Source organism: Saccopteryx bilineata, chromosome 1, assembly GCF_036850765.1.
Source record: "Saccopteryx bilineata isolate mSacBil1 chromosome 1, mSacBil1_pri_phased_curated, whole genome shotgun sequence".
Classification (NCBI taxonomy): domain Eukaryota; kingdom Metazoa; phylum Chordata; class Mammalia; order Chiroptera; family Emballonuridae; genus Saccopteryx; species Saccopteryx bilineata.
The window spans coordinates 352384768-352408484 of NC_089490.1; the positions used below are offsets into that span (position 1 = coordinate 352384768).

The 23717-nt window shown below is 47.7% G+C and overlaps 1 protein-coding gene across 1 annotated transcript; it reads left to right on the forward strand.

Moving 5' to 3' along the window:
- The first annotated feature begins 751 nt into the window (after nt 1–751).
- Nucleotides 752–10084, forward strand: CCKBR (cholecystokinin B receptor). Its single transcript, XM_066253810.1, has 5 exons — nt 752–980; nt 7467–7718; nt 7872–8121; nt 8398–8570; nt 8742–10084. Exons 1-5 carry the CDS (start codon nt 830–832, stop codon nt 9278–9280), a joined length of 1365 nt encoding a protein of 454 aa, XP_066109907.1. The 5' UTR covers nt 752–829; the 3' UTR covers nt 9281–10084.
- Nucleotides 10085–23717: the final 13633 nt, after the last annotated feature.

Below are 23717 nucleotides of genomic sequence, written 5' to 3' on the forward strand. Positions count from 1 at the left end.
CCACCCCCCACCGCCCTTTTCCCTGCCAAGGTTTTCCGGGGTCAAACGCTGCCTCTCCCGCTCCATCTTTGCCCGCTGGGGTGGTTTCTTGGGAGCTTTAAGTGGCAGCCTGGTTGGTGGGGTGTGTGTGTGGGAGGGGAGCCTGTCGGCGGGCAGGAGGAGGAAGGTGCCCGGTGCAGAGGCAGGTGCAGGGGCTACCCCAGCCCCGTGACACCCAGCTGCAGGGAACTACTGTAGACATAGTGTCCGGCCACTGCGGCATAGCACAGTGCTGTCACCGCGGCGCTCCGCGTGGGCCGAGGCGTCAGCGCTGCAGCCGGTGAGCCAGCACGTGGCCTCCGCCTCAGTTGTCACCTCTACGCCCCCCCACCATCAGGGAAAGATGCTAGCCCCTGGCAGCCGCAACCTCCCTCCTGGAAACCTCTCCATCCACCCCCAGCCCCATCCACCCTGCCAACACACACGCGCGCACACACGCACACGAAATCCCCGGAGCCGGGGGCGGTGGGGTAAGGAGTGGGAGAGAAGGAACTCTTTAAGCGAAGAGCGGAGAGATCCAGGGAGGGGGAGCGCCTGGAGCACAGTCACGCAGGGGGCGAGTCCTGAGCCGGCGAGGGGGCGGAGATCACCTGGCGGGACAGCTGCCTCTTTGAGCCTAGGAGACTCGAGCCCCGGCGGGAGCGCCGCGGAGCAGCCGAGGGCAAGGGGCCAAGTCTGGGGGCGGGACCAGGAGGGGCGGGCGCCTCCGCGGACTCGCAGCTCGAGCTGCTGGAGCCGCCGCGGGAGCCCGCAGGGCCGAGCCCAGGGAGGCTGCGGCTGGGCCAGGGCCATGGAGTTGTTGAAGCTGAACCGGAGCGTGCTAGGATCCGGACCCGGGCCAGGGGCTTCCCTGTGCCGCGCTGGGCCACTCCTTCTCAACCACAGCGGCACGGGCAACCTCAGCTGCGAGCCCCCTCGCATCCGTGGAGCCGGGACACGAGGTGGGTGCCTCCCTAAGCCCACTCTAAAAACCCCTTCTCACTGCACCCCACAACACGAGTAGAGGGAACCCACTCCCCCACACTGCCTTCTCAAACGCTCACACACCATCCCCTCAGGCCACTCCCTCAGTCCCCAAACAGCTTCCCCGCCACATTTGCCCCTGCAGCTCATAAAACTCCATCTCAGCTTCACACCCTGGTCATTGGTCCCACCCAGAGCTTCCCGTAAACCCCAAAACCCAGGCCCCTCCTAGACCCAGAGGGTGGGGAGCCAAGGACCTTCTTGCCAATCAGTATAGTTCTATGTACTTACAGTTCACAGAACTACAGTGGGAAAGGAAAGGAAAGGAAAGGGGAAGGGGAAGGGGAAGGGGAAGGGGAAGGGGAAGGGAGACAAGATTGGGGGAAAGAAGGGAAGGAGAAGGGAGACAAGATTGGGGGAAAGAAGGGAAGGGAAGGGAAGGGAAGGGAAGGGAAGGGAAGGGAAGGGAAGGGAAGGGAAGGGAAGGGAGAGGAGATTGGGCACAGGATATTTGGGGGAGGGAGCACTCTGGAAGACCTGAGTAGGAAGTTAGACTTATCATTTGTGTCTCCCTCCCCACCCCAACCCCTAGCCTTCCCCAAAGAGATCCTCAAACTTGAATTAGGGTGGACAGTGGGCTGCATGCTGCTCCCTAGAGTTGCCTGTCTTCATTTCACTCATCCTCAAGCCCCCCTGCCTCCCAACTTGGAATTCTTCTCAAGCTCTGAATGTCTTTCTTCTCTGCCCCTAAATCCCTTCCAAGCCTCCTCTCTTACCTGTCTCTCCTTGGGTTTCACCCTCCTAGGGCCTGGCTGCCCCCTTCATTATTACCCCATCCCTTAGTGCCACCACATCCTCATCCCCCCCCCTTTTGATGATATCCATTCACCTAGTTCTCAAAATAACTTTCATTCTTCCCATTCAGTCAACATCCTACTTTTTTTTTGATGGCCTGGCTCAAGATATATTTTCCCGCTTCCTGTGCCTTTTCTTTCCTTGAATGTTTACTAGGCAACTGTAGCCCCTGGGTTAGGCTTCGGGGACACAAGGATGAACTAGACCCCATCCAAGCCCTCATCAGTCCATAGTCAAGTCAGAGGGGAAACAAAGCCAATGGAAAAATCACAGTCAGCATGGGAAGTTTCACAAGAGGACCTGAATTATCAGCACCCGAAAAAGAGTGGGGTCTGAGAACTTCACAGAGGGAACCTGGAAGCTGGGTCTTGACACTGAGTTTATTAGGCAGAAAAGGAAGAAGTGAGATTTCAGGAGAAGAAATAGTGTTAAACAGAAGGAAATTACTACCAGCCCTACAAAAGTAAAGTAGCAATAAATTTTAATTCAAGTGTTTTTTTATGGGACAAAATATGCATGCATTCTGAGACCAGTTATTACACAATTTCACTTAGATTCTTTCATTCAACAAATATTTATTGAACCAGAGATCGCACTAGGCACCAAAACTGACACAGTTCGTTTCATGGAGCTCACAGTTGAGTGGAAGAGACAGACAGGTAAGCAGGGAAGTACAGCACAAAGTGGGGAGCGACTTGAGGGGACTGTAGGAACACAGAAGAGGGGCACCTCTATCCTAGCCTAGCCTTGGGAATCAAAGTCGACCTCCTGAGAAGGTGAAGCAGGAACTGAGTAGAAAGTTTAAAAAGATGAGGGAGAGCCAGCCAAGTGAGCAGACAGAAAAGGCAAAAAGCATCCCTAGCAGAGGAACGGTATATGAAAAAGCCCAAAGTCTAAGTCCATGGCGGTTTTGTTCAGCGTGTCCAAGTTTCTGGGTGCCTTAAACATATACCACAAGAGAGGAATAATGAACATTCAGAATAAAGATAAACTTTAAAAGTTTACAGAGAGCCTTATAGGAATGACTGGAAGTTTCAGTAGTACTGTCAAGGTTTATTCTGTAGCATAGAGGAAGGGCTGGGGGACAAGACATGGAAGGCAGGGTGGGGGGGTGGCACTTTAGAAGGCTATTGTATTACACTGGTCCTGCTGAAAGATGATGCTGGCTTAGACTAAGGTACTGGCAGTGGAGATGGAGAGAAGTGGATAGGTTTGAGAGGCACTCTGGAAGTGGAACCAACAGAATTTAGAGACTTATGAGAAATGGAGAGGGAGGATGAGGTCAAGGGATGTCATCCAGGTTTCTAGCTTAGACAATTGGATGAATTTTTTTTTAATCTATGCATTTGGTGGGGGAGGGAGACAGAGAGGAGGGAGGAGCAGGAAGCATCAGCTCCCATATGTGCCTTGACCAGGCAAGCCAGGCATTTCGAACTGCGGACCTCAGCATTCCAGATCGATGCTTTATCCATTATACCATCACAGGTCAGGCCCAATTGGATGGATATTGATGCCATATAATGAGAAGAATTACAAAGAAACAGAATCAGATTTGAAAGAGGAGATAATAAATTCATTCAACTTAAAACCTGCTGAGCTTAAATGCTGATGTTATACTCAGGTGGGGTTACCCCATAAACTATTGAACCCAAGGGTCTGGAATGTGGGAAGAGGTATGAGCTCGAAACACAGACTCCAAAGGTCTTTGCTTAGAAGAGGTAAGGGAATCCATAGAAATAGATAAAATTTTGTGTAGAATGAAAAGAAAGGTACTGGGACAAAACCCTTAAGAACACCAATACAGTATTTAAAAGCTGGCAAAGAAAGAAAAGTGCATGAGGGTTGAAGGTGCAGAAGATAGCAGAGATAGTGAATAGACCAAGGGACCTGGAGAAAGCAAACTGTGAAGCTATTCAGAGTGCATGTCTAAGACTTGGCCTCACTGACTCAGATGGTGTTATCCACACACAATTGAATGTTGTACAGGCCATCAGAAGTTACCCACAAGGACTCTGTTAGCTAAACTCATTCAGAAATGACCCTTACAGGTACATGTTACCCAGGCTCACTCCATTTTTACCAGTTGAAATGTGGATATTACCCACACTATTCTGATATAATTCACACAGACTTGAGTGTTACCCATGTTCACTTAGATGATACCCAAAGAAAAACAGATGTCACCCACACTCACACTAATATTGTCCACATCATTTAGATGTTCCTCACCCATTAAACATTCATTTTCACTTTACTATTATCCATACGCAATTAGTACTTATTCTCACTTAAGTAACCCTCTTCCAGATATTACTTTTACACATTCAGATATTACTTCTAAAGACTCAAATCAGATTAACATTTGATTTAACATCTTAACATGCTGACATCTCACATTTACACTCACTTAAATATTGTCCGCTTGAGGCCCTGGCTGGTTGGCTCAGTGGTAGAGCGTCGGCCTGGCATGCAGGAGTCCCGGGTTTGATTCCCAGCCAGGGCACACAGGAGAAGCGCCCATCTGTTTCTCCACCCCTCCCCCTCTCCTTCCTCTCTGTCTCTCTCTTCCCCTCCTGCAGCCAGGGCTCCATTGGAGCAAAGATGGCCCAGGCGCTGGGGATGGCTCCATGGCTTCTGCCTCAGGTGCTGGAGTGGCTCTGGTCGCAACAGAGTGATGCCCCAGATGGGCAGAGCATCGCCCCCTGGTGTGTGTGCCGGGTGGATCCTGGTCGGGCACATGCGGGAGTCTGTCTGACTACCTCCCCGTTTCCAACTTCAGAAAGGAAAAAAAATTTTTTTAATCAAAACAAACAAAAAATAGGCCCTGGCAGGTTGGCTCAGTGGTAGGGCGTCAGCCTGGCGTGCAGAAGTCCCGGGTTCGATTCCCGGCCAGGGCACACAGGAGAAGCGCCCATTTGCTTCTCCACCCCTCCCCCTCTCCTTCCTCTCTGTCTCTCTCTTCTCCTCCCGCAGCCGTGGCTCCATTGGAGCAAAGATGGCCCGGGCGCTGGGGATGGCTCCTTGGCCTCTGCCCCAGGCGCTAGAGTGGCTCTGGTCGCGACAGAGCGATGCCCCGGAGGGGCAGAGCATCGCCCCCTGGTGGGCAGAGCGTCGCCCCCTGGTGGGTGTGCTGGGTGGATCCCGGTCGGGTGCATGCGGGAGTCTGTCTGACTGTCTCTCGCCGTTTCTAGCTTCAGAAAAATACAAAAAAAAAAAAACCCAACAAGCAATATATATATGTTGTCCACTTGAATATTACTTCTGTCTCCAAAGTGAGGAGAGGGCATGCTCAAGCTTTAAAGGCACAGAGGTGAAGAATGGATGAGGAAGGACAAAGCAGATGCATTTGTACACAGAGTGACAGAGATTAATTCCAAATTCACTAACAAGCATGTGTTGACACCTCCTCTCTGAGGGACATTATGCCAAATGCTACGGATATGCTGGACAACTAGATGGACATTGCTCCTGATCTCAAAAAGCTCATTGTCTAGTGGTGGAGATGGAGAATTAAACATCATCATAATATAGTGAGTAATGCCATGATAGAGAACAAAGAGAGGGAGAAAGAAGCCCAGGTTGAGATTTGATTGGGAGAAGGAGGCAGCAAGATGAATGACAGAAGAGGAAGGGAGCAGCGGGAGGCAAAGCACTTTAGAGATCTGGAGACTTGGCTTCTATTCTGATTCTGCTCTTGACTGTGTGCTCTGAGCAAGTAATACCACTTCTGGCTTTAGTTTGGGGATCTTATAAATAGCATTTATTTGACATCTACAACAGTTCTGAATAAGTTGGTATTTGTGATGAGAAAACAGCTTAATTTGGGGGCTAAGGCAAAAGTAAGCCAATGTATGGGCTGAGGAGGAGAATATTGCACTGTGAGTCCTTCCCTCCCACCAACCTAGAAGGCTCTGCCCCTGCCCTCTTTCCCTTCAAGCTCCAGTTTTCTTCATGCTGAGCCCATGGGTATGTGTGACTGGGCCAGTTTAATTCAGTTCAGCTTTGTCTGGGTCTGCTTGCCTGTGATAGAAACCCAAAGATGAATGCATCTCCCAAGAGTCAGTGACACAAATGAATAGGGTCAATCCTCTGTCTAGCCCAGCAACTCTAATCTAGTGTCCCTCCTATGAGTTTCTTTTTTTTGTGTGTGTGTGTGTTTTTCTGAAGCTGGAAACAGGGAGATACAGTCAGACAGACTCCTGCATGCGCCCGACCGGGATCCACCCGGCACGTCCACCAGGGGGCAGTGCTCTGCCCACCAGGGGGCGATGCTCTGCCCCTCCGGGGCTTTGCTCTGTTGCGACCAGAGCCACTCTAGCGCCTGGGGCAGAGGCCAAGGAGCCATCCCCAGCGCCCGGGCCATCTTTGCTCCAATGGAGCCTTGGCTGCGGGAGGGGAAGAGAGAAACAGAGAGGAAGGAGAGGGGGAGGGGTGGAGAAGCAGATGGGCGCCTCTCCTGTGTGCCCTGGCCGGGAATCGAACCCGGGACTTCTGCTTGCCAGGCCAATGCTCTACCACTGAGTTTCCATAGAATTTTGTGTATTCCTCAACGTCTACTCCTCATCACACAGTATAGTAATTATCTGTTTACATATCTGAGTGTCCCTCCCTCTTTTCATGTTCATCTCTTCCCCAGTGCCTGGCACGTAAGTGTTTGTTGAGTGGGAATAAATGTTTCAGTGTTTGGAGATCATTAAAATACAAGGCAGAAAGTAAAAAAGGGTTGTAATAGATGTGTAAGGAATAGATGTGTAAGGAACATGCATGGGTCAGAGGAAGGGGAGATAAACTCCAAATGAGAAGTCTAGAAAGGCCTTACAGAAAAGGAGATATTTCATCTCAGCCTTAAGGACATTGGTAAATAGGAATTCACCAGATACAAAAAGAAAAAAGCAAAAACAAAAACAAGTTTGCAATGGGAGGTGTGTGGGGGGTGGGGTGGGGAAGGGGTAGTGAAAGAGCATTCCAGGCTGAGAAACTAATGTGAGGAAGGGAGAGTCATGAATGCACGTGATGCCTTCAACAAACTGACTCATCCAGGAGCTTAAGTGGGTGCATTGCAGGGAGGACATGGAAGGAGGAAAAGGGCAGTACTCAGAAAATCTGTGCATGCTAAAGGGTTGCAGACAGTCTGGAGTAGGGGAAGGTGTTTTTAGTCAATAAGGGCATAGCCTGGCCTGTCAAATACTACAGGGGGTTCAAGTAGAATAGACTTAGAAGAGACCTTTTGATTTAGCAGTTGAAGCTTAGTGACCTTGGGAAAAAGTGTCTAGTGATAGGAGGATAGATAGGGCACTGAATTATAATGGACTGAGAAATGAACAGCAAGATGCATACAACCCTTTCAAGAAGTTTGGCTGCAAAGACATGTGGAGTAAAGCCTTAGAAAAGACAGATTTCTTAAGGAAGGATAGAGTTAGGCCAAGTTAATTAAACCTCAAGGATTAGAAGGATAAAAGACTCAAGTTCACTATTTGCTGGGGGGGGTGCAGTTCTTGAGAAGCAGGGGATCTGGCTGGGTAGTGGGGGTTGGGGATAAGTAGGATTGGGGAGGTCTGGCCTAGTGGAGGCCAGACCCCCTATTGCCACCTCTTCCTTTTCCTGCCCAGAATTGGAACTTGCAATTAGGGTTACCCTTTATGCTGTGATCTTTCTGATGAGTGTTGGAGGAAATGTACTGATCATCGTGGTCCTGGGATTGAGTCGCCGCCTGAGGACTGTCACCAACACCTTCCTGCTCTCACTGGCGGTCAGCGATCTCCTACTGGCTGTGGCCTGCATGCCCTTCACCCTCCTGCCCAATCTCATGGGCACATTCATCTTTGGCACAGTCGTCTGCAAGGCAGTTGCTTACCTCATGGGTAGGTGAGAGAGCAACCCTGTCCCCTTTGCCCCTTTTCTCATCTATAGTCCTTGCCTGATTTCGGGTATTTCCCAGAGGTAATTGAGAAACTCACACTGGTGAATGTGTAGCTCAGGTTTCCTAGGTGACCCCTTCCTCTTCCCTCATTTAGGGGTGTCTGTGAGTGTGTCCACGCTAAGCCTGGTGGCCATCGCCCTGGAGCGGTACAGCGCCATCTGCCGACCACTGCAGGCGCGCGTGTGGCAGACGCGCTCCCATGCTGCTCGTGTGATCATGGCCACTTGGATGCTGTCCGGACTGCTCATGGTGCCCTACCCCGTGTACACCGTCGTGCAGCCAGTGGGGCCTCGTGTGCTGCAATGCGTGCATCGCTGGCCCAGTGCGAGGGTTCGCCAAACTTGGTGAGGGTGCCCCTTGCCTATTCCTGGGAACCCCTTTTCCATCACCATCAGATGCTTAGGACCATTCCCCAGAATCTTCCTCCAGATGCTCCAATTACCACTCCAGTTCCCTTTCAGCACCCATCACCCTGGGATTCCCATTTAGGGCTTCTCTGCAGCTCCCTAGGCCTTCCAAGCAGCACCCCAAATCCCAGACACATCACTTCTTGGCTCTTCCTCCATCTGTGGTTATGGCTGGATAGAGACCCGCGGGACTGGTCTGTGCTCTGCCTCCAGGTCGGTACTGCTGCTCCTGCTCTTGTTCTTCATCCCTGGTGTGGTTATGGCTGTGGCATACGGACTTATTTCCCGAGAGCTCTACTTAGGGCTTCGCTTTGATGGCGACAGTGACAGCGAGAGCCAGAGCAGAGTCCGGAGCCAAGGAGGGCTGCCTGGTGGGCTGGGATCAGGTGGGTGAAATCCATAAGGGGCAGAACTTTGTAAAGGGGCGGGCCTAGGGTGGGTGGGGCAGAAAATAGAGAATCGGAGGAGAGGCTGAAAATGAGAGGGTCAGGTGAGAGTTGGTCTGGAGGTTGGAAGGACTGAGCCTTCTGCTCTGAGCGCCCACTGTCTGTGCTCAGGTGCTGCCCTACAGAACGGGCGTTGCAGGCCAGAGACCCGGTTGGCTGGCGAGGACGGCGATGGCTGTTACGTGCAGCTTCCACGCTCTCGGCCCGCACTGGAGCTGTCTGCGCTGACTGCGCCCACTCCTGGGCCAGGATCTGGCCACCGGCCCACCCAAGCCAAGCTGTTGGCGAAGAAGCGCGTGGTGCGCATGTTGCTGGTGATCGTTGTTCTTTTTTTCCTATGTTGGTTGCCAGTGTACAGCGCCAACACGTGGCGGGCCTTCGATGGCCCTGGAGCACGGCGAGCACTGTCCGGTGCACCCATCTCTTTCATCCACTTGCTGAGCTATGTCTCTGCTTGTGTCAATCCCTTGGTCTATTGTTTCATGCACCGTCGCTTTCGCCAGGCCTGTCTTGACAGGTGTGCTCGCTGCTGCCCCCGGCCTCCAAGAGCTCGCCCCAGGCCTCTTCCAGATGAGGACCCTCCCACCCCTTCCATTGCTTCACTGTCCAGGCTGAGCTACACCACCGTCAGCACCCTGGGGCCTGGCTGAGGAAGGGGGCGGGGGGTGGAGTGGGAGCTGAGGCAGGGCAGTCATATTTTTACAAGCACTGAGCCATTCAGACACACAAGAGACACCGACCAACTGACACAAAAAGCATGGACTAATCTCAGTGCACCAGAAAAGGTGACTTATTGACACAAAATAAACAAACTGGACCCCCACACAGAAAACAAGGCACACTTGGTGTGGCACATAGAAAGATGGCACTGACCGTGGGCATACTCAGACGCAGCATCCCTAGTGGTAGACTAACCCTCCATAGCGGGAATTCTGTGACAGGGGAGACCTGCCTCTTACCCACAGATAGTAATGGCATTGATTCATATAGGACCCTGGTCGGCAAACTCATTAGTCAACGGAGCCAAATATCAACAGTACAACTATTGAAATTTCTTTTGAGAGCCATTTTTTTTTTAAATTTAAACTATATAGATAGGTACATTCCTTATTGAGGTAGTGCCTGCACGTGGTATTTTGTGGAAGAGCCACACTCAAGGGGCCAAAGAGCTGCATGTGGCTTGCAAGCTGCAGTTTGCCAACCAGGGAACTAGAGAATCTGGAGCCTGGCACTGGGCTGACTCCTGAGATGCTTCAGGGAGCCCCAGTTTGACCTCACAGTGCCATTCCCCAATCAGCACTGGGAACACCAACCTAATCTCACTGCTCCCTGACCAATAGGCTGTTTTGCACTGAGAAGTTCCTTTATTTTTTTTTTCCAGTTAAATGCTATGTTCCTGCCCCCTCCTCCCCAACCTCTTCAAGAAATAATAAATGACTTGGCTTCCTCCTAAACTTCTTTTCTGGACTTTTTGGGGACAGAAGAGGGGGCATGGGGTTTTATGGTCTTCCTTTTCAGGTCATGCACAGCAGGAACCCATGCCAAAAAGCCCACAGTCTGAGGCTGAAAGAGGCTGTGTTGTCTCTGGATTGTCATCCTGAACCCACCTGCACACCCATGTCATAGTTAATAGCTAGGAATGGGGGTGAGGGTGGTAGGTAGAAAATCCACAGCACATGAGTCCTAAGCACACTCTCTCAAAGTGGCATCATTGTTAAGGTACTAACTATATTAATAGATGCTTATTAAATATTTAATGAAAAGATAAAAGAGGAAGCACTGTATAATGAGACTCAGTTTATTCAATGTGTGTTTGAAACACAAGGGGTCAGATCATGACAGGTGTACAGAAGCTAATTAAAAAGTAGAGCCTGGCCCTGGCAGGTGGCTCAGTGGATAGAGTGTCAGCTGATGTATGGACATCCCAGGTTCAATTCTCAATTAGGACACACAGGAAAAGCAACCATCTGCTCTCCCCTCTCCCTTTCCCTCTTCTGTCCCTCTTCCCCTCCTGCAGCCAGTGGCTCAGTTAATTCCAGTGTGGCCCCAGGCACTGAGGATAACTCTGTGCATAGTGGAGTGCATCAGCCTCAGGTGCTAAAAGTAGCTCAGTACTTGAGCATCAGCCCCTGATGGGGGTTGCCAGGTGGATTCCGGTTGGGGCGCATGTGGTAGTTTGCCTCATTATCTCCCCTCCTCTCACCTAAAAAATAAGAAAGAGTAGAGTCTTTTCAATGCACTCTTCTCTGGCAGCAGAACCCAGCCAAGTTTCTACACAAAAGCACACTTACTGGCCAGCAACAACAAAGGGGGTGGGAAGAGCTGGACCTGAATAGGTGTCCCAGAGCCCAGCCTCCCTTTTTACTACAAGACTGATTCAGCCCCAGAGAGTCAGAGAAAGCAACATTACCCTCTTCACACACACAATGACAAACAGGGAAGAACAGATGAGCTTACCAATGGGACATACAGGCATAATCAGAGATATGGTATGTTGGGAGAGGGGTTTCTTGACATTTCATCTTGTAACAAATGGGCAAATTGAGATCCAGAGCAGGAAAGAAAACTGCTTATGGTCATACAATAAATAAAAACAAGACAGAAATAACCCTCTTAAAGTAGACACTGAGATGGAGATGGGAAAGGAGACATACCCATCAGGAGCAGAGCCAAGTTTTGTGGTGTCTGGAACTTGTAAAATTAGGAGCCCTTTTTAAAGAAAAAGAATACAAAAATACAGACACAAAATTGCTAGGAGACTGACCTGGGCCTTGGAAAAGGCATGTCTGAGTGAGGAGCCCTGAAATTTTAGCCTCATTAGCTTCACAGCTAATAATGCCTCTACCATCTACCCACAAACTATGCTGGACAAAAGCCGATGGAGTGAAGGGCAGTGAGAAAGGAGAGTGGGTTTTCTGTTTGCCAGCCCTGAGGCAGCTCCCTTCCATCCTTTCTACAGGGATCTGGCTGCAAGAGGCAGGATGAAGGAGAAACCCAGGGAGAAGGCATTCCAAGCTGTCAACCAGGACAGTGTTGTATAAAAATAGAATCCCAACTGGTCTGTGGAGCTAAAGGCAAGATATTGGGCCTTTCTCTCTCATGCCAATTTTTCCTGTATGGCAGGTGGGGAGGGAGGAGTAGCGTTGTCCACAGGCTTCACAGCCCTCCCAGCCTCTCAACTCCACCATTTCTTCTGAAGGATGCGAGCCTTGCTGAGGGTCAGCTGGGACCTGAGCTCCTGATGACCACCAGATGACAGTGGGGAGTGGAATGGGGAAGGCTCATCCAGCCTCAATCTGGATTGTCAGTTTAAGTACTGTGGAGAGGGCTAGCCTAGAATTTAGCACATAGGCATGGCCTAAATAATGCCATTTCATACACTGTGCGGCCCTCTCATCTACTGAATACTTACACATCCATCATGCGGAATCTTGGCAGCCTCCCACCTATTTTCAATCTCTTGAAATGTGACAAAACATTCCAGGTTCAGCCTGACCAGGCAGTGATGCAGTGGATAGAGCATCACACTAGGATGCAAAAGACCCAGGTTCAAAACCCCAAGGTTGCCAGTTTGAGCGTGGGCTCACCAGCTTGAGCATGGGGTCGCAGACATGACCTCATGGTCGCTGGCTTGAGCCCAAGGTTGCTTGCTTGAGCAAGGGGTCACTCGCTCTGCTGGAGCCCCCCAATCAAGGCACATATGAGAAAGCAATCAATGAACAACTACGGTGCTGCAACAAAGAATTGATGCTTCTCATCTCTCTCCCTTTCTGTCTGTCTATCCCTCTATCTCTCTGTCTCTACCACACACACACACACACACACACACACACACACACACACAAACACATTTCAGGTTCAGATTTAATAAACTACCTCACCTCCATTGAGTCCTATTTGGCCATCTTAGCAAAGCTTGTGTGCTCATACAGTACTGACTGCTTTCCCTCTTCTGTCATAGTTATTCATACCTCTGCCTGATTTCTGTATTGGGCTGGAAGAGCATGATGTAGTAGGAAGATGACTGAGCCTGGGTCTAGATGGTGGGGTGATGGAGGGCATAGAGGTGAAATATGCTTCTCTGTTATTTTTATTAATTCAGAAAATAAAATTAATTTTCAAAACTCTTCTACCGAACATTTTTCTTCACTTGACAGGAGAGGAAAGTGAAGCTGAGAAATTTAGGTCCTGCAGCTAGAATGGAGACTAGAACTAAGTTCAGGTATCTGCTTCCAAAACCTTTTCTCTCTCCATCATGCAGTGCTGCCTTCTTTCAAGACTTGAGGACCTGGGCAGTGGTCCCACTTTTTAAAAGTTGTGTGATTTTGTGCACGTTATCTCCGTGAGTCTCAGTCTCAGTTGTAAAATGGATATGATTACATTAACTTTGGTGATATTGTGAATTTTATAATAAGAAGTATATATCTGGTCTTTCCCCTTGTCCCCTTCTTGGCACAGAGCTACTAAATCCTTAGAACTTTTTAAGTGTGGAGAGCCACAAAAATGTTTTTGTTATGTTAAAGAGGCATCCTTTGGAAAGCCTCTAGGTCACCTAAGAATGGCAGATGGTCATCAAAGGAACCAACCAATGATTAGAGGGATGGAATGTTTAGTCCCACTCCCTGATCTCCAAGGAGGGGAGAGGATCAGGAGATTGAGTTCAATCACCAATGACCAATGATTTAAGCAACCATCCTTCCAGGTACACACACACTCCTATACCCCCTTTCCACCCAATACAATTGTAACGTAATTTTGTTACTGTAATTGATAACCATGCTCCAAGGTGATTCCCAATGACACTCTTCCTTGTACCTGTATCCTTACTATCCCACATTAAGTAAGGCTGACCTGTATATACAAAAGAATATCACCTGACCTATGGTGGCGCAGTGGATAAGCATCGACCTGGAACGCTGAGGTTGCTGGTTTGAAACCCTGGGCTTGCCTGGTTACAGGCATATATGAGAGTTGACGCTTCCTGCTTCTCCCCCCTTCTCTCTCTCTCTCTCTCTCTCTCTCTCTCTCTCTCAAATGAATAAATAAAGTCTTTAAAATATTTTTAAAAAGAATATCAAAAATGTATAATAAAGATGAGATCCAGCCTGACCTGTGGTGGTGTAGTGGATAGAGTGTCAACCTGGAATGCTGAGGTCACTGGTTCAAAACCCCAAGCTTGCCTGGTCAAGGCACAGAAGAGAAGCAACTACTATAAGTTCATGCATCCTGCTCTTCCCCACCTTCTCTATCTAAAAAAATAAATAAAGGAAGGAAGGAAGAAAGAAAGATGGGATCCAATCCTGCACTTGTATGACATGGCCTCACTCACCTTAACCCAGGCCTGTATTTAATATTTTAGTGTTTTGTTAACCATGGACTTTTTCCCATTAATTTTATTATTTTTAATATTGCATCAAAATCAGTAATTTTTTAAAGATTCTTTTCTTTTTTTAATTTTTTATTTATTCATTTTAGAGAGGAGAGAGAGAGACAGAGAGAGAAAGAGAGAGAGAGAGAAGAGACAAGAGAGAAGAGACAAAGAGAGAGAAGGGGGGAGGAGCTGGAAGCATCAACTCCCATATGTGCCTTGACCAGGTAAGCCCAGGGTTTCGAACCGGCGACCTCAGCATTTCCAGGTCGACGCTTTATCCACTGCACCACTACAGGTCAGGCCAAATCAGTAATTTTTTGATACCCTTTTAAATTGTGCACCCAAGGCAAAAAAGCACCTCATTCACTTTACCTTTGTCTCAGCCCTAACATATTCTGATAGCTTCTTAAGAAGGGATTCATGGAAAGAAAGAAAAGCTTTTAATAGCTTTATGTCTATATATGTCTACTTCTACCCTCACACTGGATTCATAGTCTAATCAGGTATATATTCTAGGTTGGGAATTTTTTTACCAATATTTTGAAGTTGTTATTCTTATAAAGTCCAATCATTTGACTTCTTATCATTTACTTTACATAGTGGCTATGTATTTTGGAATTTTGTTGGTTATACAGGTCAGTACTGTTCACAGTAGAACAGGACTTGGTTTAACAGTGGAGGACTAAAATAAAAGCTGGTTAGAAGTTCTAGTCACCAGTTTGAAACCCTGGGCTTGCCCGATCAAGGCACATATGAGAAGTAACTACTAGGAACTGATGCTTCCTACTCCCCCCCCCCCTCTAAAATCAATAAATTTTTTTAAAAAAAGTTTTGAGTAGTGGAAACTCAACCTGTCACTTCACTGTAAGGTGATCTGGTTAGGCTGTTTGTTGTGGAACTCCAGATGTTGGCACCTTCAAGTGTTTTCTCTTGGGCAGGTCGGATCTTCTAGAGAAAAGTTTCCAGTTTCCTGAATAGAGAATAAAGGCCGACGTTTCAGCATTTGGGGAGGCGGTGGGAAAAGAAGACTATGTGGTGGGTGGGGCAGGTCGGGCTGACTAGACATTTAGTTTGCATGTGTGCACTTAGGCTTCCTGTTGTTTTATGATATCCCTGCCTTCGGTTGTCCCTGAAGGACCCTCAGTTTTACCTTCTCCAGAAAGATCTCCTGCTTCTGCCTGGTAAGAAGAGCAGCAGAGAGTCAGGGAAGGTTCTAAAAATCTACCTTCTTCTCAATAGTTTTCAACCAGTCTTCTTTTCTTTCTTCTCTACCCCTTTTCCAGAGATACCCTGAGCCACCAATTCTTTAGTCTTTTGAGGGCTCTATCATTTGCTCGTGGTGGTTCTTTGCTTACCTCTACAGTGATAGATTTCTACTTCCTGGGGTCCACAAAGTCATTAGACCCCTGTCCATCTATTTTTCAGTTTCCAAAATGTTGTCATCTCTTCTTTTTCTCACCATCTCTGCAGATGTATACCCTTTTTTAAAATTGGTTTAGAAAGAGAGAGAGAGAGAGAGAGAGAGAGAGAAGGGGGGAGGAGCAAGAAGCATCAACTCCCATATGTGCCCTGACCAGGCAAGCTCAGGGTTTCAAACCGGTGACCTCAGCATTCCAGATTGACCCTTTATCCACTGCATCACCAGAGGTCAGGCGAGGATATATGCCTTTTAAAAATCCCTTTATGTGAAGTATAGCATGAAGAATATAGTCAAAAATATTGCAGTAACTATGTATTGTGTCAGATGAGGACTAGACTTACCAGAGTGACCACTTTATAAGCTATATAAATGTCTAACCACTATGCTGTACATCTGAAACTAATATTATGTGTCAAGTGTAATTTTTTTAAAAAAAATCAAAACCATCCCTTTAAACTCAGTTAAGGCATCGGGGCACTCCTCATTGTGCTGCCAGAGGGATGACAGAGCACAGAAGATGGGGACACCTTATACATTTTGGCCTAGGGTAGACGAAGAAATTATATTTCCTAACTTCCTCTCACTTTCACTCATATTGCAAATACCATATTTGGAAGTGGGGAAGGGGGGGCGGTTACTGTAGTTCTTAGTAGTTTTGTAGGTTTAAAAAGAGAGCTAAATTTTATGGCTAGTGTTAAAGTATAATTGTTCCTGGGAAGCCTTTCTATAGAATTATCCAGCACCAGATGGGCTGATTTGGGAGGTAAAATTGGGCCTTTAAGGGAGCAAATACTGCTGGTGCTTGTGGGAGTACAATTTCACTGTCAGCATATTCAGTGCATTCCTCAAATAATCACTTTAATTATGACAATTATAATTTAACATTATAAAAACAATTACACAATTGGTTGTTTTGTATAGAGAGCATGGGCAAGGAGGATGCACCCACGGATGGGTACTAGGTCTCCGCTGTCTGTTCTTCGCCTGCCATAATTCCTCTCAAATTTGGGGCGCGAAGGAGAGACTGACCCAAGCCAGTTCAGAAGGAGATGCAAATGCGAGGTGTTCCCAAGGCAGGCCCTGCCGTACTCAACCAGCAATACACTGGGTTCCCCTTTGTACCCACCTATAGGTCGCCTTTCCCCCATAAGCCCCAGGGGAATCAGATCTGTGTGTTTCTCAGGTGCTGCGGGGCACCGCCCTCTCCCCACCCACTGGGCCCTTTCCTGAAAGCTTTGAACTTCCAACATCTGAAGGTGAGATCCTGAACCACCAGCACCCAGAAATGACTGAGGCCACAAATGGCTGAGAGGAGAGGAGGGAAAGGCTGAGCACAGGGGGTCCCTGGCAAACAGGGGCTTTCAGGACAGGGAGCAGGAGAGAGGGGAGAAGGAAATGCAGAGAAGAGTGGCTGGGCAAAGGAGAACAAGGGGCCAGAGACAGGGGCATTGAGTCAGTGATCAACTGGCATTGGGAATAGGCGGGCAAAAAGAAGATAGAAGAAAGTGAAATGGAGGATGGCAAGTTACCCAGGAGAAAGCTAGAACTTAGGAGCAGGGCAAGTAAGCAGCACTGGGGGGTCCCACCAGGGACAGGAACAACACCTGTAGTTGTGGATTCAGAAGTAGCTGCCCCTCCTCCCCCATGAGCCTTGATTCTAATGTTTTGATGACAGCAGGCTCTCACTCAGTGTGATTTAGTGATTTAGAAGACACTGGGTTAAATTGTAACTGCTATAGTCTGGCAAAATGCAAATAACTGTAACAATCTTAACTCACAGTCACAGTGATACTAAACCTTTGAAAGTGCTTTCCCTTGTTCTAATCTGGTCCCTGCAACAACACTGATGATGTCAAAAAATAAAATTTTAAAAATGGGTTAGTTCTTCAGGTGGTTGAATTTTACAAGCAAAGAAGTGAAATCCCAGCTGAAATGACCTGCCCAGAGTCATAAATCAAACAATACTAAGGTTGGTTGCAATCTTATTGAATCCGGTATAGTCTGAAATAAAAATAATTATAGCAGGATATGACTCTGTGATGGAGCCAATGACTTGCTGAGTCCACAAAAGATGTCGCAGACCCAAAAATCATTCCCTCCTCATCCATAGAGTCCAGAAAGGCAGATGCTCCTCACCTGGTCCTTGAGTCTCCAGATCCCTCTCTATCATCCCTGAGAGTCGTCAGAGTAACAATCATTTCAGAAATCGGGAGTGGTCTTAGTTGGTTCAGACTGCTATAACAAAATTACATAGATCAGATGGCCTATCAACAATAAAAATTTATTTCCTTACAGTCTGCAAGTTGAAAAGTCCAAGATCAAGGTGCTGGCAGGTTTGACGTCTAGTGAGAACCTGCTTCCTAGATGGCCATCTCTTTGCTGTAAGGAACAAGGGCGCTTTCTCTGTTCTCTTTTATAAGAACACTAATCCCGTTCATGCATTCATGAGGCCTCTGCCCTCCTAACCTAATCTCCCTAAGGTTCCATTTTCTAATTCCATCACCAAGGGGGTTAGGTTTCAGAATATGAATTGAGGCTGGGGGACAGCACAACTGTTCAGACCCTAGCAGAGCTGTGAAAGGACTCACTGCTTCGGAGGTGTGGAATGATCACTCCTTTGTTCTTCAGGAGCGAGGCAGTGCTACATCCATCTAATCTGTTGGACTGGCTTGCCGGCCCTCCTTTATTATTTTAGAATGTGTTTAACCTTTCTTCTAATCCATGTAACTTAGGTGCTTATTTCATCTATCGATGCTGAACTCAAGGGAGGATTCAGTCTTTGGAACTGTGGGAAGGAGCCAGCTACGGAAAGGTCTAAGGGAAGAGCTTTCCAGGCAGATGAAATAGGGAAAGTCTCTAGAGGAGGAATGAGTTTTGCATTTTCTGGAAACAAAAGATCCCAGAAGGCTGAAGTATATAACCAGGGATTAAAGTGGAATGAAAGGAAGTCAGAGGTCCAACCACAGTGGAGAGAAGGGGGCTTGCAGGCTCAGGTAGGAAATCTGGGTGGGGGTGGACTGTCAATAAGAATATCCTCTGAGCCTGACCAGGCAGTGGCACAGTGGATAGAGCGTCAGACTGGGATGCGAAAGACCCAGGTTCGAGACCCCGAGGTCGCCAGCTTGAGCGCGAGCTCATCTGGTTTGAGCAAGGCTCACCGGCGTGGACCCAAGGTCGCTGGCTTCAGCAAGGGGTTACTAGATCTGCTGAAGGCCCGCGGTCAAGGCACATATGAGAAAGCAGTCAATGAACAACTAAGGTGTCGCAACAAAAAACTAATGATTGATACTTCTCATCTCTCTCCGTTCCCACCTCTGTCTGTCCCTAACTATCCCTCTCTGACTCTCTCTGTCTCTGTAAAAAAAAAAAAAAAGAATGTCCTCTGAGTGGCCCTAATTTAATACTGCAGAAAAGCAGAGGAGGTGAGACAAGAAAATATATGCCAACCTGGCTCAGCTTCCTAAATGAAGAAGGCTGGTGGAGATGATGTGCGGTGAATGAGAAAAAAACACAAAGACCATGCAGAGTTTACAGCACAGAGAGCCAGTGACCTAAGAAACCTTATTATGGGCCCAGAGGATAGGATAGCCAAGGATGAAAGAAACCCTACTAAAAAGCATACTATCCTGGCAAGCCCAGGAAATGAAGGGTGTTTGGAAGGATATTTGAGACCACAAACTCAACTCAAAGCTGCAGACTGTCGTAGGTGACTTCCCTCTGAAGGACTCTATAAGGGGTACACCTTGGAGGATGGACATGGCCTTGCCATTGTCCTCTCTTTGAAAAACCGGAAATCTTTTATATTGTTAATGGAAATTTACTACTCACTGGCTCAGGACTTGTCCTCTAAAACTCACAGTTACAAGATATAAATTGGGTTTTAACAGTTTGTTAGGTATGGTTACAATGGAGGATAGAGTTCTAAAGGGTAAAAAGTACTGGAATGTAGCACCACCGGGTAGATTTCAGGATCCTGACAGATTTCTACACAGTCCTAGCCTTACAGTTTCACTTGAGAGAAAATTATGACATGAAACTGAAATATTTTTTTCTTGAAGAACTTGTTTTTAAACAGAATCCTAACCACTAGACCATTAGTGAGACAGTGGATTTGTTTTTAAATTATTCACCCCTCTGTGGTTTCTGTGCTATTGCCACCTTACACCAAGCCGCCATCATCTCTCACCGGGATTATTGCAATAACTAACTAATTTATCTTTCTGCTTCTACACTTGTATCCTTACAGGCTGTTTCTCAAACAACAGTCTGAGTGAATCTTCTAACCACTAAAGCAGGACTTCTTTTCTCCCACTAATGGTGTGCTAGATTGTATGAATCAACCCTCCGCTGAAAACAACTTGAAAGAGAAAAACTGGACAAAATATAGGAAACATTTTTTTAAAATCGATGAAGAGATGTGTCAGAGTCAAGGGGTTTCTTGGGAAATAAAGCAGTGCCAGGGGAAAGGATGAACAAGGAGTCAACATGGGGGAGAGAAAGTTACAGAAGCTGCTACACACTTCATTTCCCAAAGCCAGTTTTATATCATGCAGAAGAATTCACGCATGCGTGAACCCCTTCTGCTGAAGTAAACTATGGATAAGGCAGCAGGTTATATAACTGTGGGAGCAACAGCTCATACGCTTCTACTTCTGGGTCATGTCCTTTTGCCATAGCTACTGCGCAGGCACTCCGGGCTCTAGCTTGTAGCTGGGCTCTCATACTCCACCCACCCCCTAGAGTCCGGATGCCTGGTCTTCCCCCACAGGGCACTCCCTTGGGTCCAGAGGCCACAACAGCAGAAGAGGAAACAACAGACTACTACTAGTCTCCCTGCTATGCCTGCTAAAATAAGCAAGGCCCATCTCCAAGACATTCCCAGGCTCTTCCACTAGTGGGAGAGAGGGTCCTCTGACAGGGCCCAGATAGCTGACACTTCATCATCCGTCTCCTACAAAGTCCCTCAGATCTGCTGCTGATTATCGGGGACATACACACAGCAGTCCATATGCACCAGGAGACAAGTACTGCCCTGCACTGCAGTAAGCAAATCTAAGGCCATGTGGTTCTGCAAGACTGCCTTCTACATCTGGGTAGCCTTATCAAGGAGAAGATTCAGGGAGTGGTGAGTGACATTCAAGGCTTGGACTATGTGCTGGGCCAACAACTCAACCTGCTATCCTATATCAATAGTGTCACCCCCACCCCCTAGTACAAAGAAAGCCAGAAAGTAAAAACCAGAGGCAGTTCTCTTCTCCCTATGCTAGCGGTGATACACAGGGTCCCAGTTCTGGGGCTTCAGTGCCAATGTCTGTACTACTTTGCCATAGATAAATGAGTGACCCCAAGTACAGCAGCCAGTGAGCTGGCAGGCAGGGCCAACCATACCTGCCACAGACTCACAACCCATCTCCTGGAAGAAAATCTGTAGGCTTTCTCTGATCCCACCAGTGGTTCGTGGTGAGAGACACCCTGAGATTGGCACACAAGTCTGTGGGCAGCCAGCCCATGGTATGGTTGGGCACACTGTCATTGTGCTGCTCTATATAAAAAAGGGCTACCTGCAAAAGCTCCACACGAATGCCTGCCACCCACCCCCAACCGTTATACACAACTTTCCCCAGTTCCGGAGCAGCGTCTCAATAGTCTGGCGAGGCACATTCCTCTCAGGACTCGTGTGGTAGGCATTCCAGGCATGCAACTCAGTCCAGTTCTGGAGAGAGGCAGGGGTGATACACCAGGGAACCCCTTCTGCCATCGCTGCAGGCAGGTCGGTGCAAATTCAACAATGGGACACCTGATGCACCCACACAAAAGTGTGGGCCCAAGACATGAGACTGTTGCTGGCAGTCAACCTGGACAATATGACAGAGCAGAGAGTGAAACCATCACAGGCAAGTCCCATCCCTCAGGAAGAATGCAAGCCACCCTCTCATCCTGTGAAAGAATGGTGGCAGGTACTGAAGGGCCCTTGGTGGGTGATACCAGACTTGTACACTTGCAGTTGGAGGAAGGGGGCCCCTCACTAAGAACTACTGTGTACAAGGGCACAGGCCACAGTCCTACAGCAACCGCACCTCTCAGAAGGGAGGAGGGAGCTGTAGCAGGCAAAGTTGCTTGCACCTCCAGGGTGCAAGGGTCAAGCCTTTCCCTAGGCCTGCTCCCGAGGGTTCCAGTAACACTACCCATGGATACCCCTTTGCCTCTAGTTTCTGTTGCCAGCTCCATTTTCCTCCCATCCTAGGGCCACCATGGACAGAGCCAGTAGCACTAGGGTTTCGTCCTGTACCCATATATGCAGGTCCGTGGATCCAGAAGGGGGTCACCTTAAAGCAACAAGTTGCCCCTTCCAGCACCCAATCCAGAGGGCTCTTTCCAGTGATAAAACAATAAGGAGTTATCACCCTGGCTGGTTGGCACAGTGGTAGAACATCAGCCTGGCATGTGGAAGCCCTGGGTTCCATTCCTGGCCAGGGCACACAGGAGAAGCGCCCATCTGCTTCTCCACCCTTCCCCCTCTCCTTTCTCTCTATCTCTCACTTCCTCTCCTGCAGCCAAGGCTCCATTGGAACAAAGTTGGCCCGGGTGCTGAGGATGGTTCTATGGCCTCCACCTCAGGCGCTAGAATGGCTCCTGTTGCAATGGAGCAACAGCCAAGATGGGCATAGCATCGCCCCCTAGTGAGCTTGTTGGGCGGATTCCAGTTCAGCACATGCAGGAGTCTGTCTCTCTAACTCCCCACTTCTCACTTGAGAAAAATACAAAAAAAATCCAAAAAAACAATAAGGAGTTATTATGCCAAAAAATGAAGGGAAGACTTAAGAATGTAAGAAGACAGGGGAGTTGCTTTTGCCTGAAGAGATTTGTATATTCTCCAAATAAAATTCTCGCTTTGTCAGTGTGGCTCCCAGTGAACAGAGATCAAACTAGGGGCAGGCAAAGTAGGGAGTCTAATAGGAGACTATGGTGAGCAGGCTCTAAAGTAGCCACTTCTCCCCACCCCGTAGGGGAAGGGACCTATGACTTTAATCTAACCAAGAGAATGTGGCAAAGTGATGAGATGTCACCCCCGAGATCATTATGTTATAAAAGTCTCATTCTTGTTAGTAGACACATGGCAAAGAGCTTAAGGAAGTTTCTAGTGAGAAAGTAAAGCCACAGACTCCAGAAATCCTATGAATCTCAATAAACGTGAAAGAAATCAACACCTAGAGTCATCATGATGAAACTGTAGAACACCAAAGGAAAGAAAGAAAAGCTTAAAGGCTGCTAGAGAACATGATGAATTATGTTTAAGAAAGGTGCATGGTACATGGGAGACGGTGAATAAACTATCACACTATATAGGGGAGCTTTTCCATTTACTAGCTCTGTGACTTTTGTCACTTAACCTCTTTGAAACTCTGTCTCCTAGCCTGCAAAATGTAGATAATGAAACCTACTTTGTAAGGACAAATGTCAGGATTAACTTCATATTGAGTTATACATACAAGACCTGACAGCTCCTAGGATATATTAGGTGCTTCTGTACTAAATAGATTCTCTCTCTAATTTGGGTTTTTCATCTGTTCTATACAACTAGGTCTCCAGGCTTTCTTCCTAGTTCCAAAAAGCCATCTTGAAATACTTCTATATCTAAAGCACATTTTCCTTCTTTTCCTTTCAAATGGTTATAGGCTTCAGAAAAACAGGTCCTATTGGAATAACACTTGTTCAGCTAGGGGGAGGGGGAGTGAACAAACATCTAGCTTAGGATGCATTTGATAATTCCTTGACCTAAATTACACTCAGCAGTGTTTTCTGAATTTCTGTCATTATAAAAATTACCTGGGGCGGTTGTTAGTAATACAGTTTGGGGTTCTCTTCCCCTGAACAATATGATTCTTCAGGATCAGGGTGATACCCAGGAACCTGACTTTTTAACATGCCCCAGATGATTTATCTTCATGGAGTAGTGGGAATATGGCTAGGAGATGAAGATTAAAACATTGGCAGAGCCACTGATTAGTTTGAGTGAATAGTATTTCCTGCAATAGGAAAGAAGAGAAGATACTACAAACAAGAGGCTGGATCTGTGAAGGTGGATGTAACATGATCCATTTCTAGACGGGTCCACTAATTTTTGGAAGACCTAGTTGTACATAAAATACAGAGGTGGGTAAAAGCAGGTTTACAGTTATCCATATGAAAAAGACATACAGCCTGACCAAGCAGTGGCGCAGTGAATAGAGCCTCAGACTGGGACGCAGAAGACCCCGGTTTGAAGCCCAGTGGTCACTGGCTTGAGCACAGAGTT

What these genes read in the sequence shown, in the direction of transcription:
- CCKBR (XM_066253810.1), top strand. Translation starts at nt 830, where the DNA reads ATGGAGTTGTTGAAGCTGAACCGGAGCGTGCTAGGATCCGGACCCGGG. An exon ending in GCGAGGGTTCGCCAAACTTG is followed by an intron (nt 8,122 to 8,397) that starts GTGAGGGTGCCC and finishes CTCTGCCTCCAG; the next exon opens with GTCGGTACTGCTGCTCCTGC. An exon ending in GCCTGGTGGGCTGGGATCAG is followed by an intron (nt 8,571 to 8,741) that starts GTGGGTGAAATC and finishes GTCTGTGCTCAG; the next exon opens with GTGCTGCCCTACAGAACGGG.